Source organism: Ascidiella aspersa, chromosome 2 (genome assembly GCF_963924565.1).
Source record: "Ascidiella aspersa chromosome 2, kaAscAspe10.2, whole genome shotgun sequence".
In the NCBI taxonomy this organism is placed as follows: Eukaryota; Metazoa; Chordata; class Ascidiacea; order Phlebobranchia; family Ascidiidae; genus Ascidiella; species Ascidiella aspersa.
The window spans coordinates 30,571,522-30,583,727 of NC_139448.1; the positions used below are offsets into that span (position 1 = coordinate 30,571,522).

Below are 12,206 nucleotides of genomic sequence, written 5' to 3' on the forward strand. Positions count from 1 at the left end.
TCGTAGAAACCAGTGTTCAAATTGCGCGAAATTCAAGCAAATACGTAAATACCATACTACTGCATCCAACGAAAGAAAATCCCGTTTGAAAAGTAATTTTGCTTAGTGTTTAAACCACTGCACTAAACACGATATTTTTCTAACTCAGTTCAAATGCTGTGTATACTCGGTTAGGGTTGCTGTACGTATTCTGTGTAAGTGTCCTAATGCATCATTAAAAAATGTTAAGGAAAACGCTGCAATAAACGCAATATTTTGCGAACTTAGACTATCTTTTACATGGTTAAACAAACTGCAAAAAGCTATTAAACATAACCTTGTTGAAAAACCAAATGCTTATCTGTTAAACTGCTGCTATAATCGCAGTATTTCGTTAACTCTGCTAAGTATTGCGTGGGTAAACACATTGTAAGAAGTCATTAGGCTTTGGCCTCAATCACTATCATAATATTGCCGGGAAGGCTTGTTGTACGATATCCGCTTAGGTTTTCTGGTGTTTAATCAAACTATGTTTAGTATACGCCCCGTGTGGTAGCAGCATTTGTTTGATGTCCAACGAAAGACAACATCGTTTGAAAAGTAAATTTGCTTAGTGTTTAAACTGCGACAACAAACGCGATTTTTTCGAACTCTGCCTAAATTTTGCGTGGTTAAACGTACTGCAAGTCTTTACTTGGAACTTTGCACACGTTCGGTAACAATTAATTTCAAAACATGTTATATGTTTTTTGCCTTTACGTGTAGCCTATTGTAAAATACTAAAGCGCTGGTCGTTCCTTGCTAATAAGGAATGAAATTAAATTTTACGCGGCTTTTTACACACCGCCACAAAATATGTAGCGACATGAACGATCCAGAATTACTAACAAACGCCTTGAAAGTACAAATTGCTGGTTTGCGACAGCGCTCGCTTGGTATACTCGACTTTCTCTTACAGAAAAAAAAATACAATTTTTTTGTTTTACAATTATTTTCTGTCTGGAAGCACAAGACTTTTTTGTATTTTACCCACTCGCCAGGCGACTAGCTTAAGAGGAAGCAGTATGAGCGACGTTTCTCTGTCTGTCTCCCTAAATCGCGTACGACCGAGCGTATGTGGACTGCCGACCGGACGACCAGCTTTCCAATTTCTATATATAAGATAAAGGTTTCATCAGTGGGTGCTGAGATCAACTTCATTTTAAACAATATTTGAAATGATCGGAAACGGATGATTTTACATATTACTGGTGGGTTAAAAAACACATCTATTTTAATATTCGGTTTTACTTAAACATTTTTAGCACAACAACGAAACACGAGACTAATAAAACATAAAATCGGATTTTTGCTAATCAGGATCGATGAAAAACATAAAGTTAAAACGCATATTGAGATCATATAGGCGTAAAACGGCAAACATTTAAACTTGGACCTCCGCAACATTTTGTGAGGAAGTTTTTAGTCTATTCGTAAATAAAATTAATGTCGGTGTCTCCAAGAATGCGCTTAACCTTTTGATCGATCAGTTCCGATTGGGCCACGGTCAGATGGTTTTTCCAGTTTCCAATTTCGCCTGAAGCAAACATTTAAGATTGTAAATATTTCGGGTTTTCTCACCACTCCCGACGTGCACTTTTATATTAGCTTCCATAGTTATTTGTTATGTTAGAGCCCTCATGGTCCTGTTAGAAATTTTAAACCTTGAAAAAACCTTAAAAGAATTACTTTAACCCAAGGAATAATACTGGAATTATCAGGCCCAGAGCTCAGTTAACATTTAAGATACCAACTCACGATTCTCAGGACCTGATAATTCCGGTTTTGTTTATGTAGTAAACAATCACCAAGGAGCCATACAAGTCACCACTGTAAGCTCTTTCTCCAAATAACCACTGGACTTTGGAGCATAATTAATGGTTGGAGGTTATAGTAAGACGTTATAAGGATATCAAAGCCTATACATAAGTAGATAACATTTTTAATTTACTTCTGTATGGGCTTTAAACCACTGATGTACCTTCTTATAATATGTCTCTTTCTGGTTGTCTTTTCCCAAGGTATCTGGATTTCTTACCCTTGTTAAATAACTTAAGAACTCCGTTTCCCTCCATTTTCGAATCCGCTTCTTTCTTCATGGAGCTAAAAGATGTCTTTTCCACAATCCAATCCAACTCCTCATCAGTTGGGTATTCCCCGATAAACTCGGCCAATTTGCGGATTTCATTTCGAGGCTCCTATAATGAACACTGACTTTGTAAAAAAAATATTTGAAACATATATATTAAAACAGCGTATCCAACTATCCGTGTATGTTTTAAAAACCTTTCTAATAGAAATCTTACACAGGTATAATACTTCAAATAAAATGATTTAATTTGTAACCAAAATATTTTTGTTTTTTTGTTCAGACCTTGGTAAAGATACTATTAACGACGCTGTTTTGGTGTACATTGATTATTATTCATATTTTATGAAGAAATAGGATTATTTAAATCATTAAATTATTAACCCCGGTTAAGTTTTTGTTAAGCCACAAATAGTGAGTGCCTTCAGTGTTTCAGTTATATAAGAAACCAGACATTTTCTTTTCTTATTTGAAATTTTATAACACTTAACTACTGTTCTGTCCTGGTCTACTGTATACCTTTTTAATTGTCTCATATACCATGAAAAGGACATTTTCGTCGTTTTTGTGCTCATACCAATCCCGTACAGTTTCCAAGTAGCATTCGTCTTTCTTCGCAAATACGTTTTGTTTTCCTGAATATGGAAGATAGAACGAAAATGTCTTTTAAGAGTTGGCTTGATATTTTTCGTATAAAACAAATTTATAACTTCTTTTCGCTTTACACGAAGAGTCTCCGTTTTAGACTGTTCATGTAGCCTACTAAAATTACAGGAATCATTTATCACATTCAGCTATATATTACTGCATGTTTGTTTTATTACTGACAACACCTGTTTTTACACATTATTCGAGTATTAGCCTACATAAGATAAGAAATTAAAGAACGTGGCATATGCGTGGATATATATATATATATATATAGTACAAATCTAAATCATAATATTTACAAACCAGCAATGTAAATGTCATAAAACTCTTTTTCATCTTTCGGAAGAAATGGTTTCCAGTAATCACTTTTACTTTGAGGGTGAGCCATCATGAAGTTATACCACGATACAGCCTGGTCTTTAGGGTTGCGTATGACGTAAATCACCTACAAATTTTTATTAACAGAGCTATGTTGTAAACAAGTCAGTTTAAAAAGACTCAAGTTCCAGTTAAGCCATTTGAGAAATACCTTAAGCCTGAATCAAACGTTTCCAAAAAACAAGTCCAAGTCAAAATAATGACTTAAGTCCAAGTCAGGTCATTTAGCCAAAATTAAATCAAGTCAAGTCAAACCATTTTACCGAAAAGACTAAAGTCAATTCTTAAAAAAAAAGAAAATAATGACGTAAGTAATTACAACAGTGTAACAGTGCATCTCTATTTTAATTACAATTATTAAATTCTCATTTAAACAAAAAGAGTGTATATAGACTATAGTTCAATAAAATAGACTAACTTTACCAAGGAAACTTTCTAAAACTAATTGTTTTTATTTACTTCCTGTAGAAAACAACCTTAGCGCCATTCTCTCGAAACTTCTCAAGATTCAGCAACGAGGCTGGAAGGTGAGTCCCCAACACTCTTCGCTCGAATGGAAGGTTTTCCGTCACCTCAAACTTTGACGCTGTAAATTAAGGTAAAACTTTTGTTCACAAAGCACCCGTAAAACAAAAAAGTATAGTTTGAAAAAATGTGAACCAAGTCCAAGGTATTGTTATAGCAGGTGGTTGAAATCAAAATATACTGTTAGACAAATGAATTTTTTTAACTAACTGACGCTTATGTAAAAATGGTAATATAATTCCGTGTAAAAGTTGTTAATATTCCAATTTATTTTGGACAAAAAATTAATTCACTTGTCTCAATGATTGCGGTTAACCAAGTAACTTTAAATATGTTACTCAAAAGTAAGTACAGTAAAGGCACTGGGTAAACTATTAAACAACCTTACCAAGTGCATTATATATTGAACCACACCATTTCTTGATCGACAAGGGATAGTTTTAAGTGCATTTCAAAACTTGAAACATTTGGCTTTGTATCTAGAGATAAATTTGTCAAACTTACCGGGTCCCGGTGTTAGGAGCGTAAAAAACAGCGAGACGTCCAAGTGTTTTTGCAGCAATTCGGGATCTTTGCGAGCAATGATATGCCTTACAATCGCACCAACCCAATTCGTCCCTGTAGATGAAATAAATTCAGTTAACCCCCAAAACGAACAAATTATAAACACTGGATTTATCTATTATGACCACATCGATGGACACATCAAACGCAGTGTTGTAAAGACTTAAGTCAATGACTTAACTTGTCAATAACTTGATTTAATTGCACTTGTGGTTATAAGTAATTTGACTTGACTTAAGTATTTAGGGCAAAATGACTTGACTTGACTTAAGCCTTTTAAGCAAAAGACTTGACTTGACCTAATCTTTTGGACAAATGAGTAGATAAAATGAATTTTTTATTAAGCTTTTTTTTATAAAATTGGCTAATTTTATTTTATTTTTTAAATTTCGCTCATAAAACGATTTGATTGCTATACATTCTGTATATGATATCTTTTACTTATTCATAATCGGATGAGTTTATCACTTAACGTTTTATTTTAGGACAAGGACTTGGCTTGAAGTTGACTTGCTGGAACTATTACTTGACTGAATTTTGACTTGGGCAACCGATGACTGACTTGACTTGGTATTTGTTAGAAAATATTTGATTTGGACTTCAGTCATTTCAAAATGATTTGTTTACAACACTGACAAAACGATCGCAGTTTAAAACAAAATCGAGTAGCCTACCTGTTTTTGGATAGGTCGCCACCAAAACGTCTCCGGAATGAAGCTCCAGCTTGTCGTAAGCATATTGAGCTGTTTCGGGTTCAAAGCCGAGGTATAGAAAGCAACCCTTATGCTCTTTCGCCCCACCAGGATTCTTCCCAAACCATTCTTTAATGAAATCAACGTACTCTGGTAAACTATTTCTGTGTTCTGGCCCAACCAAATCAATGCCCTGAAGAAACCTGTCGATAAACTCCTGAGAGACGTCCTGAGCTGCCGACATTTTGTTAAGGATAACGGCAACCCCTACATTAGCATGTGCACCTGGAGTCAACATGGAGGTGTAATAAGCAGTATTAAAACCCTCCAAACTACAGGATAAACTTTTTATCGAAATCGTTTTCAATCTTTGATTGCAAGTTCTTTAAGCGAATTCAAATTTAGCGTTTTTGCAGGACTTCACATCATAAAATGGAACACGGGCCGCAACCAGTAAAAAATAAATTGAAAGAATATCAAAAATAAAATAAAGCTGCACCAAATCGTAATGCTTACAGGAAAAGAGTGCGTTTGTTAGGTTCTATTTATAAAATAATAGTGGTTTGAAGCTTATGTTACAAGGCCTCGCTAGCAATTGATACATTACCATAGTTCAATTGGTACATTACAGTAGTGCTTAACGGTCAGGGGTTTTGGAATTATACTGCCTTACCGTAACAATCAAACAAGAAAACAAAGAAAACATCACAACAATACGGGAGAAAAATCTTAAGGTATAGTTTTGAGTACAAAAAAATAACAATGATCAGAAAAATTGGCGGAAACTAAGTAAAATAAGAAATACCACTTTTCAAAATTCAATACATATTGCAAAACAAGTAGTTTGTCTTAGGTTTCATAAATTTTTTTCTAAGATAGCGATATAAAGTTAAGTCATAACATGACGTCATACAGCAATTATTTAAAAACAACCGTTATTGTCGAGGAACTCGTGCGCAAATATGGGCCTGAAATCTGGTCATCGCCCATGGCCTGCGCCCCCCTCACGCCTATGGACTTCCCCTGCTTGTGGCATGCTTTTATACAAACTAACTGTTTCTTATACCCAAAATAGACTACTACACGTACTCCAGTGTAGCAAAAAATCCCCACACGTAATTCCGTCCGATAATCCCCTTAGTTAATCTAATCAATTTGCAATACGACTTGCGAGGTAAAAAGTTTGCAAACCGTAGACCGTGGAAACACCTACAGTTACTTCAACTATTCTACGCATGACTAAACCATGCGCATTGTTGTTTTCGACAAAACAACATTACAGCAATGTTATGTACGATCATGGATCACACAAAACACAAGCAAGTCCGCACTTATTTTAAATAGAATTAATAAACGGGAAAATGTTAATACACCTTGGGCCGCACTAATATGGGTTGAGCAGGTCAAATGCGGCCAGCGGGCTGTTTGCTGTGCAGGCCTGCCCCATAGCACAACCAATTGTAAAGATTGGACCAACAGTTTGACGTTTACCACTTTTCAAAGACTTAACCTGTGATGATGAAAGTTTCGGCTTGTTTCTAATTAAGTAATTCAACCAGATATTTTCGACATCTTTCTTGAACTTACCAACCACTTTTTTGCTATATTTTCGTACTAAGGTAACACTAGTTCTTCGACAGCAAGACTAAGTAACTAAATTCCCTATTCAGAATTTTGCTCTCTACTTAATCCCGGGCAATATTTCCGAAAATAATCCTCAATTTAAGGCATATTCATCTAGGTCTAGGAAGCCTAACAGTAAAATTGTTCATTAATAATACAATTTTTTTTGCCTATAGCATAAGTCTTCCTGGACGTAATGTTAAACAAACTCAGCCAACGAGACATTCAATGGCAAATTTATACGCCCGTATCCACCCTTCTGGCTTGTGCTGTTAGGGTTTATTCTTAACCTGATAAATGAATTATTAACCATGCGTATTGCACTTCGTGTTACAAGATGGGTCAGGTAACCAACATACCTTGTTTATTAGGCGTCTAGTCGCGATTCTGCATACCTTGCAAATATAGGACATTTAGGATAAATGCAATGCTATCTGTTTTGTATCTTTTTTATTTAAACAAACGCAAAACGTTTCTCATAATATCTGTCTTCCACATGATATCTGTGTGTCAATAACAAGCGAAAAAATAACCTCTCCAATTTTTTTTAATTCGAGCGGGCTAGAATTTCTTTTTACATTGTAATTAAGCAAAGTTCTTCGTTGGAAACCAATCTGTAGATATAAGACATGATTTTATTATTTACAAATTGACTGGGCATGACAGATTTATTTCCCGTAAAAATCTTATATACGGCTTCCCTAAGACGACGTCGACTAACCCTTCAAATACCTGCTGTTATTTTAGGAGCTTATAACTATCAAACTGTTAGTGGTCTCATGGAGGCCTATATGCTGTTTTGCCTGCGTAAAACCTTAATGTTGCTTATTACCTGTTTGAAAACTCCTTGAGGGCACTTTGTAAGATGTTTGTTTCCATACTAAACCCTACCTGTCTTACAATTACATTGCATATGTGCTGTCTAAGCGTTAACCTTTTGAACGTCATTAATCTGTCACCAACAGTAGCGTTTTACGTCGAGGTTCGTCGGGGGTAATGATTGCAGGGGTAGCGAGGAATTTAATTTCAGTAGACCCATGTAGCGTGCAAGCATCCGACAGGCCGTTAAGTAGGGATCCTGCAATTTATCGGTCGGGGGCCAATTTCGCTTTTGAGTCTTATGACAAATGCATCACAGCGAACAAGCATGTAAAAAAACAATTGTTGTTAACATGACTTTATCAAAGTCGCAAATTTTGCTGTACACGCCAACGTTGCGTGTCAGCCTCAACAGAAAGTAGGTAACGTTAGCAACAATGCTACACCCGATCAGACATAGGTTAACCCTGACCGTTTAACGCCTTTTGAGAAAGTCCACCTTCAAATGGTGGAATTGTTGGTAAACATCGATAACTTACCAGAAGAATAGGCTGATCTCCGTTCCAGAAAAAATGGAGTGCTGAAAAAAGCGAAGCAACCTTCCCGAACATATAGAGAAACGGCCATTTCGATCGCAGCTATTTTCGGCGATTGGCAACAGCACCAACCCTTTTCTTGACCCATCACTGGTCCAAATCAGAAGACGAGACGTTTTTTCTCTAAAGTAAATGAAAGAATCCATTTTCGAGGCCCAATTATGGTCGACAACTTCGTTTGCCAGCTGATGTATTCGGGATACGAACGGCACTGTATCCAGTAACCGCCTGTCAGTGTTGTTATGACTTGAGTCAATGACTGGACTTAAATGCACTTTAGTCACTGTTTGCAAATGACTTGAATTGACTTGGTCTTTTGAGCAAATGACTTGATTTGACGTCTTAAAAAAAAGACTTAGGTTGAAATAAATTGTTTTCGTTGAGCATTTTTTCGTAAATTGGGCTATCTTTCCATATTTTTTCACTTAAAACAGTTTGCTTGCCGTTTTGATATTTTTAGTTCCCCATTCCTCATAATCGTACGCGTTTCCCAATTTTAATAGCTTAACGTGTAATTTTTATCACCATTACTTGATGTGGAATTGACTTGCTTTAATTATGACTTGACTTGTTATTTATTCAAAAAGATTTGACTTAAGACTTAAGTTATTTTACATATGACTTGACTTAGACTTAATTTATTTTACAAATGACTTGGCTGGGACTTAAATGACTTGCCACCTGTCCAACGGGAAATATTCGGTTTATCCCTTTGAAACGTCCGAAGAAACGTTTTAATGTATTAAACGAGTTTAATTAACTGGAATAAGGACAATATTATATTATAACAACTATAATTGTAAGATTAAATTACTAGTCCCAACGTCTTTTCTCTTCCTAATTATTTTAAAGTTTAATATACAGTAATTTCCGCTGGGGACAACGGCCTCGATCGAGCAACCAGTGAGAAGGGTACCAATCTTGCTGATTGCCGTGGACAGAGTTATGACAATGCGTCCAACATGAGCATGAATTTCAACCGAGTAGGCTACAGGCAACTGTCAAAAAATTTGGTGGAAGTGGTAAACCTGTCTAGTATAAACTATACCATGTTTCAAACTCAACCTAAATTGAAGTTTTAAATTCGGTATATTTTGCGATTTCTAAACGCTAGAAACAATTGCTTACTAAAAAGCTTGTACATTTAAAATACGAAAAGCGACTGGCATGTGAGAAAGTCCAATATTCTTGGCATTGACTTTATCAAAGCTATACAAATTTAGGGTGTTGAAAAGTGAGGTCAAAATAAGTGATATGAGCGCCATAGTTTTGTAGTGTGGCCCTGGCTAAGTTCTCGTCCCCAAATTACATTACCGACTTTAAATACAGTCGACGGGGAAGTGCGGGAACCATGGAACATGGGGACCAATGGAACACTGGCATATTGCGCCTCCTGTTGGCAGAACGAAATAAAATTTTAGTTGAGGAATGAGACTTTGTGTACAGAACTTTGTCTAAAAAGTTTTACAGCGTGCTTTTGGAAATGGTTGATTTATTCCAATTTTCACTTTTCTAGGTGAAAAATGTACTTTTTAGCTTGATATTCGTAAGGTGTTTTGATAGTCTTTAGGTAATTGTAAAGCAGTGAATATTTTTTTGTGGAGAGAGGGGATATCTAGGTACATGTTGAAAGGTAGTTTGATTAATTTGGTTCAGCGTACTGGCTAGCCACGAGTGATTTTCTAAGAAATGGCGATTAGCGGACCTTCGGAACAGTCTGTTCCATTGGTCTCTCGAGAACATCTAATAAGGGGTTGTTCACTGAGGACCAGGGCTACAGAGTCGGACTCGGGACTCGAAGGAGTCGGGCTCGGGACTCGAGTAAGACCACGTAAAACTACCACAGTCCCGAGAGTCGACGTGCGCATGCGCGGTACCAAAAACCGATATTGCCGTCAATTGCAGTTTGTTATAGCGGTAGAGGATATGGTGGATATTTTCGAACCATTAATTGTGAGTGGATGACTTATATGACATCCCTATGAGTGGATTGCTGAATACCCACCGTATTTAGTTACATAAATTGGCAGAATACAGAAGAGTCAGAGTCGGGACTTGACGAAATCGTACATTTCACTATTATTATATTTGCAGGTACGTTCTCCGAAAAAAGAAAAACAATTCGATATAATAAACCCCGGCACATTCTATTAGAAATAATAAAAAAACATCATTTTAGCATTTTGTGCTTGATTCCATGTGTTTTCATAAATTCTTGTGTCACTATTTGTACACCATTAACTGAGTAGTTACGCACTTCAGGAATGCTCAGCGAAGTGTTTTTAGATGCAGTCTTGCTCTGTTCTATAGGTCCCATGGGGTTTTCCATAGGTCCTGTGGGGTGGGAGCGATGGAAGAAAGTTTTTCAATTATTTTTTCCATGTAGGTACCCATAGCTGTAAGCTTTGCAAAGAAAATAAACGCGAGTGTTTTTGAGATGTATTTCGAAAGATATCACAGAAAAAAACAAATCCGTTCCATGGGTCCCGCACTTCCCCTACTCTTTTTTGGCCCAATTTAAACTTTGCATTAAAATAATGCGAAGTCAATTTTCCTTTCCGGTAAGATTTAAACTGAAATCCCAAAGTTATTTTGCTGCGGTTTGTTCTTTCGCATATTCCTTGAGTTGTGCGACCGCATTGTGTTCAAAACATGATCCGCTGTGATGAATCACGATCATCCAACGCACAATACATAATCGTTCGACACAATTCGTAGGACGATCTGAGGAGAAAAAATAAAACAAATTGTGCTTTAACCTTCAACTGATACGAAAAAAATCTTTACCGTATCATGTACACAGCATATAACAAATTAAAACTTTTCCGTCTGCAGTTCGCATCTAATTTCTACATTTTTACACATTATTCGAGTATTAGCCTACATAAGATAAGAAATTAAAGAACGTGGCATATGCGTGGATATATATATATATATATAGTACAAATCTAAATCATAATATTTACAAACCAGCAATGTAAATGTCATAAAACTCTTTTTCATCTTTTGGAAGAAATGGTTTCCAGTAATCACTTTTACTTTGAGGGTGAGCCATCATGAAGTTATACCACGATACAGCCTGGTCTTTAGGGTTGCGTATCACGTAAATCACCTACAATTTTTTATTGACAGAGCTATGTTGTAAACAAGTCAGTTTAAAAAGACTCAAGTTCCAGTTAAGCCATTTGAGAAATACCTTAAGTCTGAATCAAACGTTTCCAAAAAACAAGTCCAAGTCAAAATAATGACTTAAGTCCAAGTCAGGTCTTAAAAAAAAAAAAGAAAATAGTGACGTAAGTCATTACAACAGTGTAACAGTGCATCTCTATTTTAATTAAAATTATTAAATTCTCATTTAAACAAAAAGAGTGTATATAGACTATAGTTCAATAAAATAGACTAACTTTACCAAGGAAACTTTCTAAAACTAATTGTTTTTATTTACTTCCTGAAGAAAACAACCTTAGCGCCATTCTCTCGAAACTTCTCAAGATTCAGCAACGAGGCTGGAAGGAGTCCCCAACACTCTTCGCTCGAATGGAAGGTTTTCCGTCACCTCAAACTTTGACGCTGTAAATTAAGGTAAAACTTTTGTTTACAAAGCACCCGTAAAACAAAAAATAGAATTTGAAAAAATGTGAACCAAGTCCAAGGTATTGTTATAGCAGGTGGTTGAAATCAAAATATACTGTTACACAAATAATTTTTTTAACTAACTGACGTTTATGTAAAAATGGTAATATAATTCCGTGTAAAAGTTGTTAATATTCCAATTTATTTTTAACAAAAAATTAAGTCACTTGTCTCAATGATTGCGGTTAACCAAGCAACTTTAAATATTTTACTCAAAAGTTATTGCTGAAAATCTTTTACACCTTACTCTTGAGTACAGTAAGGGCACTGGGTAAACTATTAAACAACCTTACCAAGTGCATTATATATTGAACCACACCATTTCTTGATCGACAAGGGATAGTTTTAAGTCCATTTCAAAACTTGAAACATTTGGCTTTGAATCTAGAGATAAACTTGTCAAACTTACCGGGTCCCGGTGTTAGGAGCGTAAAAAACAGCGAGACGTCCAAGTGTTTTTGCAGCAATTCGGGATCTTTGCGAGCAATGATATGCCTTACAATCGCACCAACCCAATTCGTCCCTGTAGATGAATAAAATTCAGTTAACCCCCAAAACGAACAAATGATAAACACTGGATTTATCTATTATGACCACATCGATGGACACATCAAACGC

The 12,206-nt window shown here is 35.9% G+C and overlaps 1 protein-coding gene across 1 annotated transcript; it reads right to left on the minus strand.

The window, feature by feature from the left end:
- Nucleotides 1–1,445: 1,445 nt before the first annotated feature.
- Nucleotides 1,446–11,010, minus strand: LOC146164836 (sulfotransferase 1C2-like). Its single transcript, XM_083380844.1, has 11 exons — nt 10,926–11,010; nt 10,213–10,289; nt 9,283–9,348; nt 8,818–8,953; nt 4,900–5,202; nt 4,166–4,279; nt 3,613–3,722; nt 3,062–3,203; nt 2,627–2,742; nt 2,057–2,216; nt 1,446–1,555 (listed from the first exon to the last, which is right to left on the minus strand). The coding sequence occupies exons 1-11, from the start codon at nt 11,008–11,010 to the stop codon at nt 1,446–1,448; spliced, it is 1,419 nt and encodes a 472-aa protein (XP_083236970.1).
- Nucleotides 11,011–12,206: the final 1,196 nt, after the last annotated feature.

Excerpts from the sequence above, each read along its gene's own strand:
- LOC146164836 (XM_083380844.1), bottom strand. The coding sequence starts at position 11,010 with ATGGCTCACCCTCAAAGTAAAAGTGATTACTGGAAACCATTTCTTCCA. Across the intron at positions 2,743-3,061 it reads TTATGACATTTACATTGCTG|GAAAACAAAACGTATTTGCG; the intron begins GTTTGTAAATAT and ends TTCCATATTCAG. Across the intron at positions 2,217-2,626 it reads TATATGAGACAATTAAAAAG|GAGCCTCGAAATGAAATCCG; the intron begins GTATACAGTAGA and ends TGTTCATTATAG.